The following is a 20,072-nucleotide window of genomic DNA, read 5'->3' as shown; positions in this document are numbered from 1 at the left end:
CTAGGCGTTTTTTCTGCTCCCGCGCCGCGCTACAAGCCCAAAATCTAAAAAAAAACCCATCCAGGCAGGCGTCAACTAGGCCAGCCCTTCCCGGCGAGGACCTCTCCTGCCGCTTGAGGGGTAACCATGGCGACCACTCCGGGTCCCGCCATGGAGGCCGCCGGGTGAGTGTCTCGTGTGAAGGGAGGCGGAGCGGGGAGGCCGCGGGGGTGGGAGCCCCACGGAGCGCTTCCTCGGGGTGGGCGTCATGCCCAAGGGGCAATTTGAAAAGTGAAGGTTTACTTATTAAGTTGGAAGGGACCCCCAAAGGTCATCTAGCCCAACCCCCTTTTCAGCACGGGGGTCTCAGAATCGAAGAATCCTTCGTGTCAGCGATGCCGAATTGGGCCCCGGCCTAGGAAGTTCCCCCCGGGGATTTGAGGGGTGGGGGCGGCATCAGGGCTGCTGGAATGGCATCGTCTGCCAGAGACAACTGCTTTTTCTTTTTCTTACATTTTTATTAGTTTTTTTATACACATCATTTCCAACATTCATTTAACACAACTTCTTATCTTCCTTTAAATTTTTTATTAAGGTTTTCCATTAAAAAACACCAAACATATCCATTTACATATCACATAATTTATCTTATTTGGACCTCCCACAACTTCTCTAGCAATCATTCGTAGTACTAATCTGATCCTCACATTCCTTTGTTACAATATTCCCATTGTGTTTTATATTTCTGATCTTACTTGCCTTCTGGTAATATTCCCTATTTTTCACAAAGCTTCTTTGAGACACACTAGCGTTGTACCCTCCTCACATATATTTTCCAAATACTCTGTAAATTTCCCCCAGTCCTCAAAGAATCTATGGTCTTTTTGATATCTAATTTTACCCGTTAATTTGTCCAGTTCTGCATACTCAGTTAGTTTTGACCTCCATTCTTCCAAGTTCGGGACCTCTTCCTGTTTCCACCTTTGAGCTAGCAGTATTCTTGCTGCGGTGATCGCGTATTGAAACAGTTTGCTGTCTCTCCTACTTATATCCCTTCTTGTTATCCCCAGCAAGAAGGTTTCTGGTTTCCTACCAAAGCTATATTTTAGCATTTTCTTTAATTCGTTGTGTATCAGCTCCCAGAACCCCCTTACTTTCCTGCAGTCCCACCACATATGCATGAATGTACCTACTTTCTCTCTGCATCTCCAACACTTGTTACAGGTCTTGTACATTTTTGATAGTTTTACTGGTGTCATATACCACCTGTAAACCATCTTCATTGTGTTTTCTTTTAGTGTTACACATGCGGTAAACTTCAAGTTCTCATTCCATATTTTTTGCCAATCATCCAAATCTATGTTGTAACCTAGATCTTTGGCCCACTGAATCATAACTACTTTCACCTCCTCATCCATTGTGTGCCATTCCAACAGAATTTTGTACATTTTAGAGATTATTTTGCAGTCCTTATTCACAATTTCTGTTTGAAACTTTGAGTCTTTTTCTTTATACCCTTTTTCTTTCTCTTCCTTTTTAAACATTTCATTTACTTGGCGGTAGTGCAACCAATCATAGACATATTTTTTCACTTGTTCAACTTCTTATCTTATGCAATATTTTAGACTTCTGTCAACCACCTCTGATGATTTTCCGTTCTTTATCAGTTATTCTGCATTTCTTAATTTCTCTATTACTCTTAATTATCATTAACGAATAATTCTCTTTATAGTCTTTCTTGCAGTATTTCAGATAATCCTCCTCACAGAATTTCTTCTACTAGCATAATCTGTTCATTACAATTGCTTTTCAAATAATTCATATATTTCCGCCAGTCTTCTAAGAATCTCTGGTCCCGCAGCTTTCGAATCCTTCCTTTTAATTTATCTAATTTTCCAAAGCGCTGCAAGGCTTTCTTCTTCACGAGGGGCATCTGAGACATGAACTTGGCAAAGGGCTCTTTCTGGGGTGTGTCTTGTTGCTGTTTTTAGACATTTTTGTGAGCCATCTCTTGTACTGAATGAGGCAGTGGGGCACATGTATTTTAGATAAAATTATATTAATAATATATATTATATCATATAATAATTGTATTTTATTAATATGCACACACGTCCTGCTCCCTGGTTTCCCACAGGGATCTGGTCAGCCCCTCTGAGAACAGGATGCTGGACTAAATGGGATTTTGGTCTGATCCAGCAGGATTCTTCTCACAGTTCCATTTTATCCTGCTCAGCTAGGTGCTCCACAATATTTGTTTCGATAATAAAAGAAAGAAAATGTTTTGCTCTTTATCATTTTTAGCACATTCCCAACTCAATGTGTGCCTGCTATGTTCTATAAACTCACATATAGCCCCTTAAAACTTGTTAGTGAACTTGTGACTTATCCAGACATGTTGGAATGTTTTTAAACATTTTTTACTGATTGTTTTATTTTATAATTTCATAAATCGCTTAGAAGTGGTATATCAACTTTGTAAAATAAAATGAAACCCTGTTAACCTCTCTGTTTCCCCAAAGAGGGCATTGTGCGTTAAATTGAAGTGCTTCCAGTTTTTCTGGTCTTGGAATTAGTATCACTGGAACAAAAAAAAACAAAGACATGATTTGCATGGCAGAAAGAAGACCCAAGTTTTGCCAGCAAAAGTCAGCAGAGCATCCCAAGTAGAGAGTTTCTTCGTTTAATCACTATCCCCCTTTTCCAGAGGGCTCGGTGTGGATGGCAACCATTAAGCATAAAGCAAAACTTATGCATAATGAAAACAAAACACCCAGTTAAATTAAAACGACTTAATGCCTGTTTAATCTTGAACGCCAGCCAACCCCTCCAACATTCCAGAGATGAGAATAAGGATTCTCTTGTGTGGTTATAATACTTTCCCATATGAGCCTCCGCCTACCCAACGTTCTGCATTCCCAAAAGCTCTTCTCATCCTGATGTATATATAATCAGTTACTTTTAGATCGTCTTTGCAACGAGCTGCCAATTAGCTACCAGGCTAAGTGCAAGGTCCTGGTCTTGGTGTGCACACTAGGAATACGGTGTGCAGTTCTTCCTCAAAAAGGATATTGTAGAAAAAAGTTCAAAAAGGTCCGCCAAAATGATCCAGGGGATGGATCGACTCCCCTATGAAGAAAGGCTGCAGCATTTAGGACTTTCTGGTTTAGAGAAAATGCAAGTAAGAAAGGTGGCATGATAGAAGTACTGTATTTTTCGCTCCATAAGACGCACCTGACCATGACGCACCTAGTTTTTAGAGGGGGAAAGCAAGAAAAAAAATATTCTGCACAGAGCATGTAAGCGGCTCTCGCTTTTCTTGCTTTAAGCCCTTCCGTCCCTCCTCCCGCTTCGCTGTGAAGCCAGCAGAGCGAGAGCGAGAGCTGCGCAGCACCTCTTCTGCTGGCTTCCCAGCAAAGCGGGATGAGGGACGAAAGGGAGCCCTTACAAGGGAGCGCTGAGCAGAGCCTGGCAGCGGCTCTTGCTAGCTTTTCTGGGAGGTGTGGGAAGGAACAGAGGGCAGCCGTCAGTCCCTTCTCCCACCTTGCGGAAAAGCCCCCAAGAGCCGCACACACGCTAGGCGCGGCTTTTTAAAGAGCGCACGGCTCTTGCTGGCTTTTCCAGGAGGTGGGAGAAGGGACAGAGGGCAGCCCGTCAGTCCCTTCTCCCTCCTCAGGGAAAAACCAGCAAGAGCCGCACACACACTCTGCGTGGCTCTTTAAAGGGAGCGCTGAGCAGAGCCTCCCGCCTGCATTCGCTCCATAAGATGCACACACATTTCCCCTTACTTTTTAGGAGGGAAAAGTGCATCTTATGGAGCAAAAAACACGGTATATAAAAGTATGCACGGCCATCGCTCATATCTCTAGAATTTGTGAATCCCTCTAATGGAAGATTCAGGGCGGATCATTTACGCAGCACATAGTTCAGCTGGAACTCACTCGGGGCAGTGACAGCTACCAACTGGGATAGCTTTAAAAGAGAATTAGATAACTTAATGAAGGTTATCAGGGTCTACCAGCCATGGTTGGAGGGAGTAGTGCTGAATACCAGTCGCTGGATGCCACAGGAGGAAGAAAGGGCTTATGCACTCAGATCCTGTTTGCAGGCTTCCCACAGGGGTCTGGGTGGGCACGGTGGGGACAGGATGCTGGACTGGACAGCCATTGGCCTGATGCAACAGGCTGTTCTTCAAGTCTTGGGCAGAGGCTTTTCCAGCTGATGCTAGCAGTGGAACTTGAAGGTGCAGCGTTCAGGGCCCACACGCACACAGCAGCAACCAGTTTGGGGGATGGTTGCATTCTACTATTCTGTTTGCATTCTAAATGGCGAATACTGTCTTGTTTGGCTAGGGAATTGACCATCCAGACACCAAGGCTGCTGCCTCTGGATGCGGTACGATTTTCTGCTCTACTGGAGGACTGCGTTGACCAGCTTGCCATTCTTGGCTTCATCATGCCAGTTTCCTACGAGGGCCGCAAAGATGTCAGCGATGTAAGTACATCACAGACTTGTGAGAGGGAAACTGAGGATGCATTCACACTCTTTCCCCTGCCCCCTGCCCCCACTATTATCAGGATCAGCCTGATAATTTTTGCCCAGCATCCTACTGTTCTGGAGTTGTCTCTTACTATTTTTATTTATTCTTTTGTTCCTTCTCAGTCTTACAAAGTTAATCTCCCATAATGTTATAAATCATCCTGCTCTTGGGCAGCCCAAAGATTCATTCCACCTAATAATAATAATAATAACAACAACAACAACAACAACAACAACAACAATAATAATAATTTATTTGTACCCCGCCCATCTGGCTGGGTTTCCCCAGCCACTCTGGGCGGCTTCCATAGAAACCAAAAATACACTAAAATATCACACATTAAAAACTTCCCTGAACAGGGCTGCCTTAAGATGTCTTCTGAATGTCAGGTAGCTATTTATCGCTTTGACATCTGATGGGAGGGCGTTCCACAGGGCAGGGGCCACTACCGAGAAGGCCCTCTGCCTGGTTCCCTGTAGCTTTGCTTCTCGCAATGAGGGAACTGCCAGAAGGCCCTTGGTGCTGGACCTCAGCGTCCGGGCAGAACGATGGGGGTGGAGACGCTCCTTCAGGTATACTTTGCCCTTGCCATCTTTCTCAACTGCTAACTCACAAAAAATATGAAGCTCGTAATATTGACTCAGACCAATAATGCCTCTTGCTCTGTCCCATCTTCTCCAGGGGTTGAGAACCTCAGGCTTGGGGGCCAAATGCAGCCTTCCAGGTCTTTCTGTCTGGCCCTCAAACTCTCACCAACCCTGATTTGGATGAAAAATATTCCCCAACCCAATCTGCTTTGACTGGCAACAGTTCTCTAGGGCCTCTGAGGCAAGGTCTCACCAGCCTTGTTAGTCATGCAAAGGATGTGCTCTACTATGGAGTTTTCACCTCACCTCCAGACCGGTGATAGTTTCATTTCCCCATGCAAATTGGCGTGCTTCAGGTGTGCATTCATGCAAGGGCAGAATCACATGATTGCTGAGACAGAGAATGTTACAGAAGTTCTGGCTGTGTTCATCAGATTAAGCCCTGCTCCATATTTCCCTCATTGTGTGAGATCTTGGTGGAGTGTCAGGCCTAACAAGCACAGCAGCTCATCCCTGGTAGCTCTTGTCCCATGGATCAGTTGCCAAGACTGAAAGTCCCTCCCTCCCCACACCTGTCTAAATCCCCAAGCAGGAGAAAAGGAGAAATATGTGCTCCAGAACACCTAGAAGAGCCTCGATTAGTGAAACCCAGGCTCCATCTGGGTAATTTCAACAGTGGCTTCTGGTAAGCCCAGAAAGAGGGCAGGAAGGCAAGATCTCCCCACAGTTTGCCTGCAGCAACTAGTCCAACAAGGAGAGGAAGCATGAGAACCACTTGGGCAACCCAGTCAGATGGGTGGCATATAAAAAATACTATATTATTATTATTATTATTATTATTATTATTATTATTATTATTATTATTATTATTAGGCTTCCTCCTGATCACTTAACCACAGCTATGACTGCTTTCCTTCTTTCTCTTTTCTGCCCCTTATTTGCAAGGATCTCTTTTTGTTGCTCTTCAGCTTAACGATACAGAGATCCAGGGCGTTCTTGCAAACCAGAAGGAGCTGAGCGCGAGGTACAAGAACCTGATGGACGCCCGGGCAGAGAGTCAGGCCAAGATCCCCACTGAGCTGGGCAAGATTGCGGAACTTGGGCGGCAGCTGAAGGACACAGGCAATGAGCTGAAGAGAGCCAACTACCTTTTCACCATTGCCACAAAACAGAGCGCATTGTCCCCAGAGAACCTCAAGAAGATTCAGGCGGACAGGTGAGACCCTGCGGTCAGGCAGTGAGACACAGGATGCTTATCTGCGCTGAATTCTTTCAAGTTCTGATTTCACAAGGAATTCTCACACTTTTATTTGAGGGTTTACACTCCTACCCAGCAGTGGCGTAGCGTGGGTTGTCAGCACCCGGGGCAAGGCAAGTAATTTGCACCCCCTAACCCGTGGATTTGCGCCCCCTAACCCTAACCCCCAGATGTTGCGCCCGGTGCGGCCGGCCCCCCCTGCACCCCCCACGCTACGCCACTGCTCCCCAGAGTGTCTTTTTGAAGGCTTTCCGCCATACCTTGTTCCCCCTCGCCCTGAGCATGCATTGGGGCTCCCTCCAGAGGTCAAGGCTATCCCCCCTGTGCTCAGGGCAGCAGCTCCCTCAGGTCCACAGCTTGGGTGTGGGTGCCATGGGAGACTTCCCCTCTGCAACTGGCCTGAGTGCACAGCCAGTGCTAAGTCATAAAGGGTGTGAAACACAATCTGGTTCCTTCCTTTCCTGCCAGGAAATACACGAGCGATGTGATTGAAGACGTGACAGAGGAAATGCTGGCACTGGGAACCTTTCACTCCCTCCAGTTAGCTGTGGACCTGGAAAATGAAAAGAAGTTGAACCTCCATAACCTTGTCCTCAGGTTGGAGTTTTATTTTAGAAGCTGCCTCTTTTGAACTTAGGCTGACTAGCGCAACATGGCCCACACTGACTGACAGTCACTCTCCAGGTGCTCAGGCAGGGCCTCTCAGCAGCCACTAGTGCCAATCCTTAATAAACAGAGAGAACGAGCCAAAGAGCTCCACCTTACAGCTGCTCCTCACACAATAAACGGGCCTTTGCTGTGGTTCCACCACTGTGTCCGGTGGAGTCTCACAGAGCAAGATCTGCCACCCTAAGGGCTCAGCGCCCAGGGAAGGCCAACCAAATATCAGGGAGTAAGGAACTACCAGAAGTGCCCCATCAGCGGATGTCAGTGATCGAGGTGGAGCATAAGGGATCAGGTGCTCTTTTAGGTTTTTTGGGATTTGTGAATTAACACAAGACCCTTGAACCTGACCTAGTAGTGAATTGGCAACCATCACAGCTCTCTCAGCAGCAGAGGGTCGTGCTGCCAGTAATTTCTATTTATTTCATTTAATCTGCTCCTGTGAGCTGTCTGGCCACTGCATTCTGCACTAGTTGTAGTTTCTGAATCAGATACACATAAAGGTAAAGGGTAAAGGGGCCCCTGACCATTAGGTCCAGTTGCGGACGACTCTGGGGTTGCGGCGCTCATCTCGCTTTACTGGCCGAGAGAACCGGCGTACAGCTTCCGGGTCATGTGGCCAGCAGGACTAAGCCGCTTCTGGCGAACCAGAGCAGCGCACGGAAACACTGTTTACCTTCCTGCCGGAGCAGTACCTATTTATCTACTTGCACTTTGACGTGCTTTTGAACTGGTTGGTTGACAGGAGCAGGGACCGAGCAACGGGAGCTCACCCCGTCGCGGGGATTCGAACCGCCAACCTTCTGATTGGCAAGTCCTAGGCTTGGCAAGTCCTAGGACGCCACCCACGTCCCCAGATGCACATAAAGCACCTTAATAATAATTTTAATGTTTGATGTTTTACTGTGTTTTTAATATTTTGTTGGGAGCTGCCCAGAGTGGTTGGGGCAACCCAGTCGGATGGGCAGGATATCAATAATAAAATCATCATCATCATCATCACATGGCCTGTTTCTTGAGTTTGATAAAGCATCTGCCAGTTTGCTGCCAGCTGACCAGAGGGAACTCTGGGTGCATGCCCCAAAGTTCCCTTTCCGGCCTAAGTCTTGATGTGTCCCAGGAAACCAGGGATTTCCTTTCCCTCCCCTCTCGCCTTCTAGGGAAGAGATGGGAAGGAAGAAGATAAAGAGTCTCCAGAAGCAGCTCAGTGATGTCAAGAAGGAAAAGGAGTTTGAGCTACAGGTGAGCTTTAGGCAGTCACGCCCTTTAAACCCCCCTTTGAAATGCAGTATGAAATTAATAAAATTAGCACCCAACAGGTGCAGCTCAGGCTGCAAAATGGGCTCTGCACACAGAAAGTTTCCAAATCTAGGGAATGCAGCAGAACACATAACTAAATGCCAGCATTTATTTGTGGATTTGGGGCTTAGCTGGCTTTAAGAAAGGGTTAGATAAAACACCTGGATGATCAGATCTATCAGTGGACATTGGTCATCACTAAAAAGTTTTTTTCCTGATTTGTTGTTCTTTGGGACAGTCCCTCCACTTGCCGTTTTTTAAAATAGCAAGGTATTGTTGGAGCTGTCTGACAAGGCCCTCGTCTCCTGCCAGTAGGCAGGGCTGGTCTGGAGGGCTGCCCAGGCGCTCCCCTTGGGGAAGGTGTTGCATGGTGTTGGCCCTGCCTACAGATTCAAAGGGAGGTTTGGGTGTTGGGGTTACAGCAACCAATCAGAATGCCCCCTGAGAGGCTTAAGAGAACCTCCATGTTCAGAACACTAGCTGTGTTATAGAGGAGGGATAACAAACTGAGGAGGGAGGATGCTTGGTTATTTCTCAGAGGCAACCGAGTCCGGTGCTGTTGGATACCCATCACTGGAATCCGTGGGCCTTTGGTCTGATCTATTTTTTTTACATCTCATTTGCATTTGCTAACATCAGAGTCCAAGTGTTTCTGGCACTGAATTCTAGGACCTTAATAAAAAGCTACACTCCTCCCTCCAGGGGTCACAACTATCGTGAGGCTGGCACATACATGGATTCCTGTGCTGGCAGGACTCAGTTGCTAACCCCCTCTTTCCAAGATAGAATTCCTTCCCATGTCCTTTTAGCAGCTCTAGTCTCAGACCAAAGCCCTCCCCCAGCTCAACCCACGACATAGTGCTGAAGGCTTTGCCTGCTGAATGGAAAATTTTGGTTATTCTGCAACAGTCTGTCCTGCACTAACTTCAGACAGGCATGTTACAGTCAATGGATCCTGTCTGATCTTGAGTTTTCCTCTTTTAAAACTTACAACTGCCTAACAGGATGTTTATTTTTCAGCCCCAAATACAGTAGTCAGTGAGTCAGACCTTAGTGGCAAAACAGAAGTCATTCTTAAAGGCCCAGATATCCCCGAGATAGTCAAGCTGTGTCTGGGTGGGCTCATTTTTTTATCAAAGGGAAAATCCATGCATGTAGAAAAGTGGCACACCGGAGAAAAGGAATCTTTTGTACAGAGGAGCATTCAGTGATGTAAACCCCCATCTGGAGTGGTACAGTCCAGGCATGTTTTCTGCCCCAGTGAGAAGAAGGCTGGACACACTGCTGAGTTGCAAGCCCATCCATGCCCTGGCAAGGCAAGGCAAGGCAGAAGCCAGTTCAGTCTTAAGCAGCACCTCTGAGGATGACCACAGACCAGCACATCAAGTCTCCCTTGCTTGTAGTCCTACCCACCCACCCGCCCACTCTCTCATTCCACAGAATCGGAACGAGATGATTGCATACCTCAAAGACCAGCTTCAAGAGATGAAGGCTAAAACAGACATGGAGAATCGTTATGTCAAGAAGGACACAGACCTCCAGGTGGCTCAAACAAAGAATAAATGCTTTGAGGCCGAGAATGATCTGCAGAATGAAATTGAAGTAAGCACTTTGCCTTGGGCCATATGCATTCGTAGGGAGGTGGTCTGCAGTAGAGTGTGGGGCATGCCTTAATGACATATGTGGCCTTAGCATAGAGGCAGCCACTGTTCAGAGTCCTGGTATAGACTTTTCTCAGCAGCGTAACCTGACTTTTGGTTGAGCATCCTCAACCCAAAGAGGACTGCTGTGTGGTTGCTCCAGAGGCAACCCAGGAATACTAACTATTTTAGAGAGCTGAGTCCTCCTGGTGCCAGAAAAAAAGGCTTGTGCTGAACCTTAGTTCAGATTAAGTGAGCAGCAGATGATCTAACTCTCAATCGAGTCAAGGGCTAACCTTGGTATTAATAGAAAACTACATTATATCAGGTCAGACTGCTTCTCCATTCAGACTGGCAGAGGCTCTCTGAGGTCTTGGGCAGGGTCCTCCCCATCACCTGCTACATGATCCTAAATGGCAAGGAGTGGGATTTGGGGTCTCTTGCATGCAAATTTAATGTTCTACCCGGCTCATATGCAGGACATTCTTCTTGGTTTCCACATTCAATTGACTTAATCTGCTTCAATTGCCCAGTGTTCTCAGTTTCTATTGGTCTTCTTTCAACCTTCAATCACTGTACGGCTAGCCAAGTCATGGGGCTGGCAGCAGTGAAAACGAGGGCAGAATTTAGGGATGGCATCATTGACGATTTTTTTTTGTACAGCTATACGACGCCTGGACCATAAACTCACTCTGCAACATGGCACAGAGATGTGGTGCATGCACTCCCCGGGTCTTCAGGGGAACCCTCTTGGCATTTGCTTAGAACCAAATAAAGTTTGATGCAATGTCTTTCTCCCATTACAGAAATTGAGAAATCAAACTGAGCAGGAGATAAGAGTCCACATGGACATTGAGAATTTCCTTAAGCAGCAGCAAAAGGTAGGTGGCACAACGCTTTCTGGTGCCCCATTGAGCTCAGAGATGTGGGACCCGTGGCACTCCAGCTGTTGATGGATTACAGCTTCCATCTGCCCTAACCACTGTTCATGCTGGCGAGGCTGATGGAAGTTGGCGTCCAACATCTAGAGCAGTGTTTCCCAACCACTGTTCCGCGGCACACTAGTGTGCCGCGAGATGTTGCCTGGTGTGCCACGAGATGTTGCCTGGAGGGAGGCGGGCGAGTCAGGCGGCGAGAGGTGGGGCGGCGGCGGCGAGGAGAGGCCGCCCAGTGCGGGGCTCTCGCCGTCTGCCTGCCTGGCTGCCTGCGAGCTCGGCGGGCAGCGCCTCCGTCCGCAGCGCCCGCCTCGCGGCTCTCATTCCCTGCCCCTGCCAAAGCTCACCCAGCCAAGCCGCGCTCTCCTTCCTGCCTCGCTTTGCTGCCTCCTCCCCCCCCCCACCCCCAAAGCTTGGAGGTTCCCCGGCAAGGGGGAGGGAAAAAAATTGAAATTTACACTTTCGTGCGTCCCTCCCGGCGTGACGCTGCGCGCTGACGTCATGGGGCTGTAATGGTGGTGTGCCTCGAGATTTTTTCATCAAACAAGTGTGCCTTTGCCCAAAAAAGGTTGGGAAACACTGATCTAGAGGCTACAGGTCTTCTTTTTGTGCTATAACTTTTTGTAATGCCATCCACTCTCCAGCCAACTGCTAGATCTACTTCCTTGTTCTTCAGAGGTTTATGTGATCCCCACCCTTAATCCAAATCATTACTTTCTATTGACATACACTTCCTATGGGTTGAGCTAGCAAGTGGATCCAGACCCTACGGTATCTAAAGATCAGAGGCCTAGAACCCTGAGGCTGAGCTGTACCACTTTAAACTGCACATGGCAGGTGTGTTTGTTTCTGCATGTGGCTCATACGATTGCTCTTCCCTTCAAAATACACCCTGCACAATAGATGTCTCTTTACTTTGTACCCCATCTTTTCGGGAAGCGGAATAGAGCCGCCAGCACACAAGTCGACCATTTCAGGGGCCTCAGACAGAAGATATCTTGGGGATGGAATCCATAGGGAACTTCAGATTTAAAAAGCATCTAAGGTGCTGCACACAGCAGCCTATTGCCCATTCCAGTTCCCCGTGACTCTTGTTTCTTCCCCGTATTGCTGCTCCTTACACACACAAGGGCACCACCTTGCATGCACAGATCATCCCCGTTCCCTTCAGTTGCTCTGTGTACATACAAGAAATGACACAGAGCTTTGCCTCTGAAATTGCGTTCCGACAGCAACAGAGAGTTAGACAAGGTGATAAGCTGATCATCCCCAAATCCCCACCAAGCACCTCATTCTGCAAGTCCTCCAATATCATGTCATTGCATGAGGCGCTGGGCTCTAAGCCATGCCCCGGAATGGTCAGGAGACAAATGCGGAGTGTTGTGAAGTGTCCACCTGTGTGTGTCGCAGAGCATAGAAGAGAAGCTGGAGTACTGGATGGACAAGTACGAGAGGGATACAGAAGCCAAGCAGCAAGAGCTCAATTCCCTGAAGGCCTCCAGAGCAGCTGACCAGGCAGCGCTACAGGAACTGGCCAAGCAGGTAGGGAACAAAGCTGATGGTCAGGCTCCTTGGTCCGTTGGTGATCCACGGTAGCTATATGTGGGGTCGCTCTATCCACACATCCTCACTGCTGCTCCAATTTGCTAGGAAGCTTAGAAAGCTAAGGAAGGAGTCCAGGGGTGAGAGGTGAGAGCGAAAGCCCACCTCCAAGCTCAAGTTAAAGGTGTCTTTGCATTCTACAGTGTCTTATATGCGAACAAGCTATAATTGAGGACCGGAAGGAAAAGGAGAGTGCAAGGAAGAAAGTAGAACAGGACGCTCTGGAGTTGAAGAGTATCCTGAAGGTAAGATGAGTCAATATAGCCTTACCTTTGGAGTCCTGGGCCTAAAAATTGGAAGTGGGGGTGGGGAGAAAACCTCTTCCTCCACCATGTCTTCTGCCCCTCTCCCAACATGTGGAGCAGATCATCTCCTTTGCTTTGTATAGCTCCCCCCCACCCCATGTTGCTGAACCACCCCTTGCTGGCCATGCTGACTGGGGCTGAGAGTTGCAGTGCAAATCGCTTGGGGGGCACCCGGTTGGGGAAGGCTGCTCTATCTCATGGCTTCCCCTTTCAGGGCTCCAGATCTCTAATCCTTTTATGTGCTTTTAAAAGGTGCCAAGCGGGGGGCATGGTGGCAGAATCATCTGCTTCTGTAGGGGTGCTTGGAGGTTCTCTCCAACCTCCTCCCGCACTTCTCCCTAACCTAACAGCCATTTCCTCAGATAAGTATCATCAGCTAAACAAGAAGCAGGGTCTTCCCCGGACCATCCTTGCATGGTAAAACAGGCAGCCACAGATTGTGACCAGCACTTTCAATTCCATCAGCTGCAGGACTGGCCTGGAAGAGGGGAAAACATGCATATAGGAAAACAATATTAAGTGAGGCCTGAAACACTGTGGGATCCATAGCCATTTCTGTAGCTCTTTCTAGCCAACAGTTAGCTAGGATACAGCATGAAGTATAGTTACAGATAGGTAGCCGTGTTGGTCTGCCATAGTCAAAATAAAAAATTCCTTCCAGTAGCACCTTAAAGACCAACTAAGTTAGTTCTTGGTATGAGCTTTCGTGTGCATGCACACTTCTTCAGATAACTTCTATCTGAAGAAGTGTGCATGCACACGAAAGCTCATACCAAGAACGAACTTAGTTGGTCTTTAAAGTGCTACTGGAAGGAATTTTTTATTTTGAGCATGAAGTATACTTTGTTTATCAGTTGTTTACATGAATAGCAGACCTTGCCGTACCACATGAAGAAGCATATTTGAACAAGCGCAGAATCTGCTCATCTAGGCATGACCATATTGCAGAAGTGAGCAGCAGCCTTGTGTTTGGCTTCACGGATAGCCAAAACCCAATCCTAGCCATTTGCTCTCCTCAGTGCAGCAGAAGCGTGCCTTTGGATGTTGGCTGCCCAGGGACATTCTGCAACAGATGTCATTTATTTCCCACTCAGATGCTTTCTTGGAGCGTATCCAAGGCTGCGCCTTTCTGTAGCTTGAGCTGGCAACGATGGGATAAATGTGGGCATTAGATGCTGTGGCTGACTTGGAGCAGACAGGCAGCAGATGGAACGCTGGACTCAAGCCAGCCCTGCTTCATTAGAGAGGTGGGGGGGGGAGCCTAGGGGAACTGGGCTTGTTGAACAGCAGTCATTTCTGGGAGCCCATTTTTGGCAAAGCTTGAGCAGCAGCTGGAAGGCAGTGTGGGCACCCAGTGTCTCCTTCCTGCATGCACAGCCCTTCTCCTCTTCCTTGCTTTCAGCTGCAGGCCTGGTGGAGAGGCATGATGGTCCGCAGATTCCTTGGCCCTTACAAGGCCCTCAAAAAACTCTGGGAAGAAGAGCAGCCGCCCAAAGAGAAGGGGAAGAAGGGCAAAGGGAAACCTGGAGCGAAGAAGAAAAAGTGATGGGAACAGAGCCCAGCTCCTGCGCCATCTCCACACTGGGCGTTTGGGCAACACAGTTTTGTGGGATGAAGGAACGGGACAATTGTAGGTCTTTGCGGAAAGGATCAGAATTAATAAAAGCTTTTAGCACTTGGCTCGAGCCAGCGAGATCTTGCTATTTTGGTCCCAGTCAGCAGAAGAGCATTGAAGCTGCTGGTTCTATTTTTCTTGCTTTGAAAGTGAACAGGCCATACCAACATTTTGTGTTAATTACCCTGGACCATACGATGCAATCTTGTATCTTGTCTCCCCACCCTCTGCTCGAGCTCAGGAAAGCTGCAAAGAAAAATGGTCTGTCATCTCCACAGGATTGCTCGTGTAATTTACCTTTTTAAGCTTTAACTGCATGGAGACATACCATGAAGAATGTCGCTGGTGATAAGTGGACATCAAGGGTACCAAACAGAATAAAATGTTGGAGGGGGGGGCAGATACTGATGCCCCAGATAATGAATCACAAGACCATTTAAATGGCAATGTCCATCAATTGGGCGGGGGGGGGGCAGCTACCTCAATTTTTTTATTGGGGGTGGTGGTGGCTGAAGTAACCTTGGACCCTAGGAGTGGTTCCTATATATTGGACATGTACTTGAACACCTTAGAAAACTAGCAAAACCAAGTAGTTATTAATATGACAACTACTCTAATAATTACACATGCTGCATACGCAGAATAGGATACCAACTTGATGAGCCCTTGGGAGCAGCAACACATTTGATGTTGTGATGTTGAACAAGCAAAGGAACAAGGCTGCTCAACCTCCCTCTCCCAGGAGAGAAGCAATCAAGGGCACGTGAGAGACTGGACAAACCCACTGCAGAATAAATGCTTCCGTTCACAAACACAGGTTTTAAAGCTTCAGCCTTTATTTCAAATCACCCAGGTTTGAAGTTTATAATATCATGTGCGCTAGAAATTGACTGGTAGCATACAGGCAATTTAAAATAAAGTACATGATATTATGATGTTTATATAGTCTTTGAAAACTATGGAATGTATTTACAGACATACAAATACAGGAAAGAACTTCTTAAAAAATCCTTTAGCTATACTACTAATTACACGTTTACAGTCTGGAGAAACAACAAGAGTGAAGTCTTTATCCTCTGGGCTTTCTGCCGAGTGCCAGCCTAGAGGAGAATGAATATGTGAGAGCTGGAGTGCACTGAAAATGGAGGCTTTCAAATCTTCTGCAAAACATGCTTAGGGGGAAAAAAACCAACCCAAATTTACAGGATATCACTCCCACTGCCCAAAAAACAAAATTAAAAGAACCATTCCAAGACAGAATAGCACCGGTCATTACTGAACAGTCATGGAAAGATTCCTTTAAATATTTTGTGGCAGAGATTTGTCAGGAAAAGCTCCTGCACAAACCCTCACAGAGGAGAGTTTGCAAGAAGCTGTTCTCTTGGGCACATTTAAGGAACTGCGCCAGAAGTCAGTGCATTTGCTTTTCCCGCAAGTCTGCCCTCTCTGATTAACCAGCAACGAAAAGGAAGACAAGATACTCTCCATCTACCCAGAGGTGAGACTGCAATCCGTCCCTAGGACAGGCGGAGGCTATTGGGCCTGCTCTAGCAAGAACTTGCAGGGGCTACTCAGAGCAACAAGGTGAGTTTGCCTTCCATGAAGCAAATTAGTTTTGACCCCCATCTTAATGTCACTATGTGGTGGGAGTCAGAAAGCTGGACACGGTCTACTTAATACAGTGTGTTTTGGTGCCCTTTGGGACTGGCAGGGGGGGAGGTAGGCCAGCTGTAGATGGGGACAGATACAGTGAAATGCCCAGCCAAGTCTTAGTGGATACAAGAAAACTGGGAGGTGGTTGGGGGGCACACTGAGGTTGGTGGGGCAGTGCCCCACTTACCCTAACAGGGTTTCCCAAACTTGGGTCTCCAGCTGTTTTTGGACTTTAATTCCCATCATCCGTAGCTAGCAGGGCCAGTGGTTGGGGATGATGAGAGTTGTAGTCCAAAACTAGCTGGAGACCCAAGTTTGGGAAACCCTGTGCAAAGGGATGAGCCAACACTGGATAACGGATGGACTCCCTAGCCAGTGCTCATGGGACAAGCAGGAGAGATCTAGCTTGCCCACTGAGTGTGCTGCATAAATTATTGTTCACTGGGTCCTTTCAGACAACCAGCTTCATTTGGGATAATATGATTGTGCACGCAACATCTATAGTTCCCCAAATATCAAGGGAGGGGGGTTGTATAAAGCTTTAAAGGTTATTTTGCACTGTTGGAGGAAATAGAGACCAAATTATGCAAACAGCACAATCCTTTGCTGGAGCAGCCTTGAATGAATGATACCCCTTGCAAGATGGAAATAAGTGTCAGTTCTGGAATGGAAAACCACCTGATTCTCAGAATAGTCACGTTTGCCTGGGACTACTTGTGGACAGGTAACAAAAACAGAATGATTTATAGGAACCCAACAGCAAACACCATCTCCGGAATGGGGGATCTCTTGCACTCATATTCCCCAGAAGAGGACAGCCATCTATTGTTGCTTCAACACACAAAATAGAATTCTATACACTTTTCTTAAAAAACAAAAACTTTTTTCCACTGAATACAAGGAAAAAATTGCACATAAATATAACAAAACACAAAAATTCCCAAGCCATTTAAAACTAGCAACAGAAAACTCAAGTGGTTTTTCTTTTTGGTATAATACATAAAACATGCCATCGGCTGAAAGGACCTGGATTTCCTTCACACTGTTAATGTCCATTCATGGAACTCTTGCCATCATGAGATTATAATAAAGTGAAGAGACAAAATGACGCAGCGACACAAAACAGAGCATTTGTGTTTGTTTGTTTGTTTTTAAAAAAGCATGTCATATGCTTTAGCCCTGGTCATAGGTGGTGATTTGCGTGGGATGCAATACCACCGTATTGTGCTTAATTATTTCCTGGCAGTTATACCCCTGGGCATTACTGACTGCGCAGGCAGAAGAGCCCCAAGCTTACCAGCAGCCCCACTGCAGCCCCACACAAGGGCAGCTGCATGTCTTTGGTAGATGCAGTCCTTTCTGGGTCCTCTCGCAAAGCATGCTAAGAATTTCTGGCCCTTAAGGGCTTCGGCCAACCACTTGCATGTGTCCTGCTGGAATGGGCTGGAAGCTTCAGCCGCACTACCCAACACTGCTGCTTTTCTCCTGCAGTTAAAGATGACCTACACAACCGGGCTGCAGGAAATACCGTTTCTCAACCCACCGTAATATACAGACTGAGCTGTCTAGGTAAAAGATTGACCTTGACATGGTAGAAGATGTTTTTACAGTATATGGTGATGAACTTGCTCATTTTTGGTAACTGGGCTGGAGCCTACAAACTGTTATATGCTTTTTTAAAAAAAAGAAAAAGGCGTGGGAGTGAAAGACTAACCTTCATGAAATCTCTCCTCACTTACCCACCTCGCTATGCTAAGTTTGCTTCCCTCCACTTTGAGACGGTCCTGCTTGCATAAATAACAGAAAACCCAGAGACGTGTACAAAACAAGTGGCTGAGAATTGGTGAAGCAGGCACAGCGGCAGAACTGGTGAAGCATCTGAATTAGAGGTCCGCAAGGTGGCAAACGGAAACGCAAAGGAAACCGAGAGAGGGCTTTCAATGCTGCTATTGCATCTGATGTAGTTCCTCAAGAAGTGCTTCTGGCCGGCAACACCGGACCCACAAAACACGGCACACCCAGCATCAGCAAAGAGGCAGGCAGTCCTGTGGCCCGTCCAGCCCCTGCAGGCCTTGAGGCCGTCCGAGCTAGAAGAAAACTGTTGCTTCAACCGTATGCTACTGTTTTGCTAAAAATATTCTTCGTGTGCTTCAGAGGAGAGTTGGGAGCCAGGGGTCATGACGCAAAAAGGAACTAAGCAGCCTGCAAGGACACGAGAGCCTAGCAAGGCAAAATTAACCAGGAAGGGCATCAAAATAGTAATGAAGTGATTGCAGAGGGCGTGTGAGAATGGCCAAAAGGACGATGTCCACCTAAAGCCCAGGGAAACCAACAGGAAAATGACATTTGTGCTTTGTTTCAGCACAGCGCCACCCGGACACTTGGGGAGAGGAGATGCATGTCAAAAGCAAAAACACAGCCAGCCTGAGGTTCTTTTCCAGATTCCTCAAAATCCATTGTCTACACATCTCAGCTGAACTATTCTATCACCTCCTCCTGCCATCCATCATTACATTCAGTGTTTTCTGCTTTATTTTGTGAACCTCACATACAGGCCACGAGGACCTCTCTTCCCCAGGAATCACTACCGAGAGCAGTGCCTTGCATGGGCGCCACAAGAGAACATGCTGCATGGAGGCAGCCAAAGATTTCGCTGCCCCCAAGTACACCCCCCCCCCCAAATCCTCTGTGATACTGCAAGGGGCTATAGGGTGTGGCTCTGAAGCCAGCACACAGGCTTGCTCCCTGCTGCCCAAATATTGCTCACCTACGTGATGACATGGTTTGCTTCTGCATTCTGGTTACCCAGCTCCCTCCCTACGGTCCTTCTCAGTCACAGAATCAGCATAATGCTTCAGTACATGACCACCAATTCCCACAGCTGGCTCCAACTGGAAATCTGTTAGCATCAGGGGGAGGAGATAAGTGTCTGAAAGGCATTCCAGTTGGAGAAACAAGACATGAACCTCAAATTGCCCATGATAAGGCAACATCTGGGGCAGGAGTGAAGCTGCAGGAACTGTACGACTGCCAGTCTGCACTTCTCGGCTCATTTTTACGGTGCTTGCTGGGCAGATCCAGTCTTCAGAAACTGCTAACATGGTTTTCATCTGCCCCTGTACACTTTCCAAAGCTACAGGTTTTGAACACATGAGAGAAGCAATGAATAAAGGGGAAGGGTAGATGGCAGAAGAATGCAGAAAAGGAAATGCTGGATTAACTTCATGAAAAGAATTACCCTTAAAAACTGTTCTTTCAAATCCACCAAAGAACACTTTTTTCTCTTTCTGCAACAGAGCCATTGGTCTCCGTTTACTTCAATAATCCACTTTCCTACCCAGTTAACAGATCGTTTTTGAAAAGCACAGGTCAAGGGCTCTGCTATTTTACCTCCAAACAGCAGTTTCTTTGTAGCATGATTTGACAATGAAAATTAAAAGTCGTACCAGGAATTGCTCTTTCAGGAAACCGCGAGTTACCAAGTTACGAGTAGATGGATGCTACAATTAATTTCTTGCGCTGTGCTGGGACACAGAATGCCAGAGGAAGAACCTGTGTGAAAAAGTATTCCTATACATACGTCCGATGGGAGTGATGTTGAAGCTAGAACATAACCTAACTCTTAGATGTACGCTTCCAAAGTCCTGGATGAGGAGTATGTGTGTGTTCAGGTGGGTCTAAGCCACAAGAAATGCCCTGTGTGCTGAAACGAATGAGAGCATTGCAAAAAAACCAAAAGATATTTCCTATCTGAATATGACATACTAGCCACCCCACAGTTTTTTAAACATATGGTGTTTTTTCGGGGGGGGGGTAGTTTCAAAGGCTCCCCAATTCTACTGTGACCTTATTGAGAAATGAATGAGAGAGGAGGTGAAATCTGCCCCTGGTTCCCTCCCACGTGTGCAGGCAAAACTCACTTTACAAAGAATTCTTTTCTCTTTAAGTTCAATGGAAACTTTTGTGACCTCCAAAAAAAGTGGAGAAATGAAGCAA

The 20,072-nt window shown here is 47.0% G+C and overlaps 2 protein-coding genes across 3 annotated transcripts in view; both read left to right on the top strand.

The window, feature by feature from the left end:
- Window positions 1-20,072, top strand: part of RUBCN (rubicon autophagy regulator) — a 189,492-nt gene that overhangs the window by 6,063 nt on the left and 163,357 nt on the right. The window lies entirely within an intron of this gene.
- Window positions 17-17,750, top strand: DRC9 (dynein regulatory complex subunit 9). Of its 2 annotated transcripts, XM_081190494.1 has the most exons (10): window positions 17-164; window positions 4,332-4,473; window positions 6,075-6,322; window positions 6,833-6,961; window positions 8,188-8,269; window positions 9,767-9,928; window positions 10,773-10,847; window positions 12,312-12,443; window positions 12,647-12,748; window positions 14,211-17,750. In XM_081190494.1, exons 1-10 carry the CDS (start codon window positions 127-129, stop codon window positions 14,352-14,354), a joined length of 1,254 nt encoding a protein of 417 aa, XP_081046620.1. In that variant the 5' UTR covers window positions 17-126; the 3' UTR covers window positions 14,355-17,750. The 2 variants fall into 2 exon arrangements, with proteins under 2 accessions (XP_081046620.1, XP_081046621.1); XM_081190495.1 differs by lacking the exon at window positions 17-164 and having other exon boundaries at window positions 4,337-4,473; window positions 6,052-6,322.

Source organism: Podarcis bocagei (genome assembly GCF_964188305.1).
Source record: "Podarcis bocagei genome assembly, chromosome: 4".
Classification (NCBI taxonomy): Eukaryota; Metazoa; Chordata; class Lepidosauria; order Squamata; family Lacertidae; genus Podarcis; species Podarcis bocagei.
The sequence above is the reverse complement of the archived record's forward strand: the minus strand, read 5'-3'. Positions and strand labels throughout refer to the sequence as shown.